The sequence below is a fragment of the Gobio gobio genome, assembly GCF_949357685.1.
Source record: "Gobio gobio genome assembly, chromosome: 20".
NCBI lineage: Eukaryota > Metazoa > Chordata > Actinopteri > Cypriniformes > Gobionidae > Gobio > Gobio gobio.
The window spans coordinates 48,964,297-48,972,920 of record NC_137113.1 but is presented as its reverse complement, the minus strand read 5'-3'; the positions used below and the strand labels follow the sequence as shown (position 1 = coordinate 48,972,920).

Genomic DNA, 8,624 nt, shown 5'->3' with positions numbered 1-8,624 from the left:
TACACCGACGCATGTGTCATTCCTATTTTGCACCCGCGCAAAGCGCGCTTTTCCCTCCACAGAAGCACGTCGCTAAACTAGTGAATGAACTTGCGCTCCCTGGGCGGTTCAGCGCAAAAAAGGAGGCGTGTTCCGGCGCAAACAATCCCTGGTGCTATTTTGCTGTTCCATTAAACAATTGCGCCACTGACTAGAAAAAACCTAGTCTAAAGTCAGTGGCGCGTTGCGCGTTGTTCATTATGCTATTTTAAGGGCGCATGCTCGACCATAATGTATAGCGTGCACAACGCGCATACACTTTGCTCATGTAATCTACACAGATGCAACAGTTATTTTTGCAAATCATAAATTGTTACACTAAAAAAATATTAACACATGAGATGACGGAAATCATTGTGGTGTGCCACGAAGATGTGAAAAAATAGGCATAAATCTAGCTTACAAATGATTCAGGCTAATTGTAATAATTAAGGATAAGACCTGTTTGCCCAATAGTGGCAAGACATATATGTATATAAGGACATCTGACAAATTGGTTTGTCCGTCAAGAACCAGGAAAAAAAATCGACTGAAAAAACTGAAAGACTGAAAAAAAAAAAGACTGTGAAATCACCTTTACCATAATGTACAACATTACAACTTCACTTCTCTGTCTTTCACTGCTCTTACAAGAACATCAGTCTCCTCGGCTGTGAACCGCTCCTGGCGTGCGCCTGGTAAATACGCCATAATAATAGCAATCCATAATGGAACTTGCGCACCTGCTTTTAAAGGGAATGTTGGATGACGCTCGGATTGGTTTATTCACGTTACGCCCAAACCACACCTATGAATAATGAAGCTACTTCAGACCAACCCATTTTAGATTTGCGCCGGGCACAAGAGCCATTTATCCCGCCGGGAAAATAGCAACAGCGCCGAGACCCGCCCACAAAGTTACTTGCGCTTCGCGCTTTGAAACTTGCGTTTCAGATCGTTAAAATAGGGCCCATTGTGTGCAAACATGTGAACTTCACATACGGCAGTTTTTGCATTAACTTCTAAATCTAATTATAAAATTATGACAATTTAAAAATGAGTTTCGGGTCAAAATGACCCGAGGGACGGATGAGGGTGATGATGATGATGATGCGTTACCTGCGGTGGAATGATATCGAACAGATCTCCGGACGGAGCGTATTCCTGTGCAAACACATAGTACTCCTCGGTTTCAAACGCGATGCCGAACATGTTGATGACGAGGGGACAAGGAGAGAGGTAGAGCGAGATGCTGTACTCCCTCAGGAAGCTCTTCAGCTTGGTGCTCTTCTTCTTCAGGAACTTCAGGGCCATCTTCGTGCCTGTAGAGTGAACAAAACATGTGACATGTGTCAGTTCATAAAACATGTGACGTGTGTCAGTTCATAAAACATGTGACGTGTGTCATTTCATAAAACATGTGACGTGTGTCAGTTCATAAAACATGTGACGTGTGTAATTTCATAAAACATGTGACGTGTGTCAGTTCATAAAACATGACGTGTGTCAGTTCATAAAAAGTGACGTGTGTCAGTTCATAAAACATGTGACATGTGTCAGTTCATAAAACATGTGACGTGTGTCATTTCATAAAACGTGACGTGTGTCAGTTCATAAAACGTGACGTGTCAGTTCATAAAACATGTGACGTGTGTTTTTCATAAAACATGTGACGTGTGTCAGTTCATAAAACATGTGACGTGTCAGTTCATAAAACATGTGACGTGTGTCATTACATAAAACATGTGACGTGTGTCAGTTCATAAAACATGTGACGTGTGTCATTTCATAAAACGTGACGTTTTTCATTTCATAAAACATGTGACGTGTGTAATTTCATAAAACATGTGACGTGTGTCAGTTCTTAAAACATGACGTGTGTCAGTTCATAAAACATGTGACGTGTGTCAATTCATAAAACATGAAGTGTCAGTTCATAAAACATGTGACGTGTGTCTGTTCATAAAACATGTGACGTGTGTCTGTTCATAAAACGTGATGTGTGTCAGTTCATAAAACATGTGATGTGTGTCAGTTCATAAAACATGTGACGTGTGTCTATTCATAAAACATGTGACGTTTGTCTGTTCATAAAACATGTGACGAGTGTCTGTTCATAAAACATGTGCCGTGTGTCAGCTCATAAAACATGTGACAAGTGTCTGTTCATAACACATGTGACGTGTCAGTTCATAAAACGTGACGAGTGTCAGTTCATAAAACATGTGACGTGTGTCAGTTCATAAAACATGTGACGAGTGTCAGTTCATAAAACATGTGACGAGTGTCAGTTCATAAAACATGTGACGTGTGTCAGATCATAAAACATGTGATGTGTGTCAGTTCATAAAACATGTGACGTGTGTCATTTCATAAAACGTGACGTTTTTCATTTCATAAAACATGTGACGTGTGTAATTTCATAAAACATGTGACGTGTGTCAGTTCATAAAATATGACGTGTGTCAGTTCATAAAACATGTGACGTGTGTCAGTTCATAAAACATGATGTGTCAGTTCATAAAACATGTGACGAGTGTCTGTTCATAAAACATGTGACGTGTGTCTATTCATAAAACATGTGACGTTTGTCTGTTCATAAAACATGTGACGAGTGTCTGTTCATAAAACATGTGCCGTGTGTCAGTTCATAAAACATGTGACGTGTGTCAGTTCGTAAAACGTGACGTGTGTCTGTTCATAAAACATGTGACGTGTGTCAGTTCATAAAACATGTGACGTGTGTCATTACATAAAACATGTGACGTGTGTCAGTTCATAAAACATGTGACGTGTGTCATTTCATAAAACGTGACGTTTTTCATTTCATAAAACATGTGACGTGTGTAATTTCATAAAACATGTGATGTGTGTCAGTTCTTAAAACATGACGTGTGTCAGTTCATAAAACATGTGACGTGTGTCAGTTCATAAAACATGAAGTGTCAGTTCATAAAACATGTAACGTGTGTCTGTTCATAAAACATGTGACGTGTGTCTGTTCATAAAACGTGACATGTGTCAGTTCATAAAACGTGACGAGTGTCAGTTCATAAAACATGTGACATGTGTCAGTTCATAAAACATGTGACGAGTGTCAGTTCATAAAACATGTGACGAGTGTCAGTTCATAAAACATGTGACGTGTGTCTGTTCATAAAACATGTGACATGTGTCAGTTCATAAAACATGTGACATGTGTCAGTTCATAAAACATGTGACGAGTGTCTTCATAAAACATGTGACGTGTGTCTGTTCATAAAACATGTGACGTGTGTCTGTTCATAAAACATGTGAAGAGTGTCTTCATAAAACATGACGTGTGTCTGTTCATAAAACATGTGACGTGTGTCAGTTATAAAACATGTGACGTGTGTAAGTTATAAAACATGTGACGTGTGTCAGTTCATAAAACATGACGTGTGTCAGTTCATAAAACATGTGACGTGTGTCAGTTCATAAAACATGACCTGTGTCAGTTCATAAAACATGTGACGTGTGTCTGTTCATAAAACATGTGACGAGTGTCTTCATAAAACATGTGACGTGTGTCTGTTCATAAAACATGTGACGTGTGTCAGTTCATAAAACATGTGACGTGTGTGTTCATAAAACATGTGACGAGTGTCAGTTCATAAAATATGTGACGTGTGTCAGTAGTTCATAAAACATGTGACGTGTGTCAGTTCATAAAACATGTGATGTGTGTCAGTTCATAAAACATGTGATATGTGTCAGTTCATAAAACATGTGACGTGTGTCTATTCATAAAACATGTGACGAGTGTCAGTTCATAAAACATGTGACATGTGTCAGTTCATAACACATGTGATGTGTGTCAGTTCATAAAACATGTGACGTGTGTCAGTTCATAAAACATGTGACGTGTCAGTTCATAAAACATGTGATGTGTGTCAGTTCATAAAACATGTGACGTGTGTAATTTCATAAAACATGTGACGTGTGTCAGTTCATAAAATATGACGTGTGTCAGTTCATAAAACATGTGACGTGTGTCAGTTCATAAAACATGATGTGTCAGTTCATAAAACATGTGACGAGTGTCTGTTCATAAAACATGTGACGTGTGTCTATTCATAAAACATGTGACGTGTGTCAGTTCATAAAACGTGATGTGTGTCAGTTCATAAAACATGTGACGTGTTTCAGTTCATAAAACATGTGACATGTGTCAGTTCATAAAACATGTGACGTGTCAGTTCATAAAACATGTGATGTGTGTCAGTTCATAAAACATGTGACGTGTGTAATTTCATAAAACATGTGACGTGTGTCAGTTCATAAAATATGACGTGTGTCAGTTCATAAAACATGTGACGTGTGTCAGTTCATAAAACATGATGTGTCAGTTCATAAAACATGTGACGAGTGTCTGTTCATAAAACATGTGACGTGTGTCTATTCATAAAACATGTGACGTTTGTCTGTTCATAAAACATGTGACGAGTGTCTGTTCATAAAACATGTGCCGTGTGTCAGTTCATAAAACATGTGACGTGTGTCAGTTCGTAAAACGTGACGTGTGTCTGTTCATAAAACATGTGACGTGTGTCAGTTCATAAAACATGTGACGTGTGTCATTACATAAAACATGTGACGTGTGTCAGTTCATAAAACATGTGACGTGTGTCATTTCATAAAACGTGACGTTTTTCATTTCATAAAACATGTGACGTGTGTAATTTCATAAAACATGTGATGTGTGTCAGTTCTTAAAACATGACGTGTGTCAGTTCATAAAACATGTGACGTGTGTCAGTTCATAAAACATGAAGTGTCAGTTCATAAAACATGTAACGTGTGTCTGTTCATAAAACATGTGACGTGTGTCTGTTCATAAAACGTGACATGTGTCAGTTCATAAAACGTGACGAGTGTCAGTTCATAAAACATGTGACATGTGTCAGTTCATAAAACATGTGACGAGTGTCAGTTCATAAAACATGTGACGAGTGTCAGTTCATAAAACATGTGACGTGTGTCTGTTCATAAAACATGTGACATGTGTCAGTTCATAAAACATGTGACATGTGTCAGTTCATAAAACATGTGACGAGTGTCTTCATAAAACATGTGACGTGTGTCTGTTCATAAAACATGTGACGTGTGTCTGTTCATAAAACATGTGAAGAGTGTCTTCATAAAACATGACGTGTGTCTGTTCATAAAACATGTGACGTGTGTCAGTTATAAAACATGTGACGTGTGTAAGTTATAAAACATGTGACGTGTGTCAGTTCATAAAACATGACGTGTGTCAGTTCATAAAACATGTGACGTGTGTCAGTTCATAAAACATGACCTGTGTCAGTTCATAAAACATGTGACGTGTGTCTGTTCATAAAACATGTGACGAGTGTCTTCATAAAACATGTGACGTGTGTCTGTTCATAAAACATGTGACGTGTGTCAGTTCATAAAACATGTGACGTGTGTGTTCATAAAACATGTGACGAGTGTCAGTTCATAAAATATGTGACGTGTGTCAGTAGTTCATAAAACATGTGACGTGTGTCAGTTCATAAAACATGTGATGTGTGTCAGTTCATAAAACATGTGATATGTGTCAGTTCATAAAACATGTGACGTGTGTCTATTCATAAAACATGTGACGAGTGTCAGTTCATAAAACATGTGACATGTGTCAGTTCATAACACATGTGATGTGTGTCAGTTCATAAAACATGTGACGTGTGTCAGTTCATAAAACATGTGACGTGTCAGTTCATAAAACATGTGATGTGTGTCAGTTCATAAAACGTGATGTGTGTCAGTTCATAAAACATGTGACGTGTTTCAGTTCATAAAACATGTGACATGTGTCAGTTCATAAAACATGTGACGTGTCAGTTCATAAAACATGTGATGTGTGTCAGTTCATAAAACATGTGACGTGTCACATTTCATAAAACATGACGTTTTTCATTTCATAAAACATGTGAAGTGTGTAATTTCATAAAACATGTGACGTGTGTCAGTTCATAAAACATGACGTGTGCCAGTTCATAAAACATGTGACGTGTGTCAGTTCATAAAACATGACGTGTGCCAGTTCATAAAACATGTGACGTGTGTCAGTTCATAAAACATGATGAGTCAGTTGATAAAACATGTGACGTGTGTCTGTTCATAAAACAAGTGACGTGTGTCAGTTCATAAAACATGTGATGTGTGTCAGTTCATAAAACATGTGATGTGTGTCAGTTCATAAAACATGTGACGTGTGTCAGTTCGTAAAACGTGACGTGTGTCTGTTCATAAAACATGTGCCGTGTGTCAGTTCATAAAACATGTGACGTGTGTCTATTCATAAAACGTGACGTTTGTCTGTTCATAAAACATGTGATGTGTGTCAGTTCATAAAACATGTGACGTGTGTCTATTCATAAAACATGTGACGAGTGTCAGCTCCTAAAACATGTGACAAGTGTCTGTTCATAACATGTGACATGTGTCAGTTCATAAAACGTGACGAGTGTCAATTCATAAAACATGTGACGTGTGTCAGTTCATAAAACATGTGACGAGTGTCAGTTCATAAAACATGTGACGAGTGTCAGTTCATAAAACATGTGACGTGTGTCTGTTCAAAAAACATGTGACGTGTCAGTTCATAAAACATGTGACGAATGTCTTCATAAAACATGACGTGTGTCTGTTCATAAAACATGTGACGTGTGTCAGTTATAAAACATGTGACGTGTGTAAGTTATAAAACATGTGACGTGTGTCAGTTCATAAAACATGACGTGTGTCAGTTCATAAAACATGTGACGTGTGTCAGTTCATAAAACATGACCTGTGTCAGTTCATAAAACATGTGACGTGTGTCTGTTCATAAAACATGTGACGAGTGTCTTCATAAAACATGTGACGTGTGTCTGTTCATAAAACATGTGACGTGTGTCAGTTCATAAAATATGTGACGTGTGTCAGTAGTTCATAAAACATGTGATGTGTGTCAGTTCATAAAATATGTGACGTGTGTCAGTAGTTCATAAAACATGTGATGTGTGTCAGTTCATAAAACATGACCTGTGTCAGTTCATAAAACATGTGACGTGTGTCTGTTCATAAAACATGTGACGAGTGTCTTCATAAAACATGTGACGTGTGTCTGTTCATAAAACATGTGACGTGTGTCAGTTCATAAAATATGTGACGTGTGTCAGTAGTTCATAAAACATGTGATGTGTGTCAGTTCATAAAATATGTGACGTGTGTCAGTAGTTCATAAAACATGTGATGTGTGTCAGTAGTTCATAAAACATGTGACGTGTGTCAGTAGTTCATAAAACATGAAGTGTCAGTTCATAAAACATGTGACGTGTGTCTGTTCATAAAACATGTGACGTGTGTCTGTTCATAAAACGTGATGTGTGTCAGTTCATAAAACATGTGATGTGTGTCAGTTCATAAAACATGTGACGTGTGTCTATTCATAAAACATGTGACGTTTGTCTGTTCATAAAACATGTGACGAGTGTCTGTTCATAAAACATGTGCCGTGTGTCAGCTCATAAAACATGTGACAAGTGTCAGTTCATAAAACATGTGACGTGTGTCAGTTCATAAAACATGTGACGAGTGTCAGTTCATAAAACATGTGACGAGTGTCAGTTCATAAAACATGTGACGTGTGTCAGATCATAAAACATGTGATGTGTGTCAGTTCATAAAACATGTGACGTGTGTCATTTCATAAAACGTGACGTTTTTCATTTCATAAAACATGTGACGTGTGTAATTTCATAAAACATGTGACGTGTGTCAGTTCATAAAATATGACGTGTGTCAGTTCATAAAACATGTGACGTGTGTCAGTTCATAAAACATGATGTGTCAGTTCATAAAACATGTGACGAGTGTCTGTTCATAAAACATGTGACGTGTGTCTATTCATAAAACATGTGACGTTTGTCTGTTCATAAAACATGTGACGAGTGTCTGTTCATAAAACATGTGCCGTGTGTCAGTTCATAAAACATGTGACGTGTGTCAGTTCGTAAAACGTGACGTGTGTCTGTTCATAAAACATGTGACGTGTGTCAGTTCATAAAACATGTGACGTGTGTCATTACATAAAACATGTGACGTGTGTCAGTTCATAAAACATGTGACGTGTGTCATTTCATAAAACGTGACGTTTTTCATTTCATAAAACATGTGACGTGTGTAATTTCATAAAACATGTGATGTGTGTCAGTTCTTAAAACATGACGTGTGTCAGTTCATAAAACATGTGACGTGTGTCAGTTCATAAAACATGAAGTGTCAGTTCATAAAACATGTAACGTGTGTCTGTTCATAAAACATGTGACGTGTGTCAGATCATAAAACATGTGATGTGTGTCAGTTCATAAAACATGTGACGTGTGTCATTTCATAAAACGTGACGTTTTTCATTTCATAAAACATGTGACGTGTGTAATTTCATAAAACATGTGACGTGTGTCAGTTCATAAAATATGACGTGTGTCAGTTCATAAAACATGTGACGTGTGTCAGTTCATAAAACATGATGTGTCAGTTCATAAAACATGTGACGAGTGTCTGTTCATAAAACATGTGACGTGTGTCTATTC

The 8,624-nt window shown here is 37.6% G+C and overlaps 1 protein-coding gene across 1 annotated transcript in view; it reads right to left on the bottom strand.

Annotated features, from left to right (window-relative positions):
- Positions 1-8,624, bottom strand: part of bsk146 (brain specific kinase 146) — a gene marked incomplete at its 3' end in the record, with an annotated part of 41,943 nt that overhangs the window by 7,091 nt on the left and 26,228 nt on the right. The window contains 1 exon segment of the mRNA XM_079846195.1: positions 1,138-1,340. Coding sequence (XP_079702321.1) covers positions 1,138-1,340 — 203 coding nt within the window.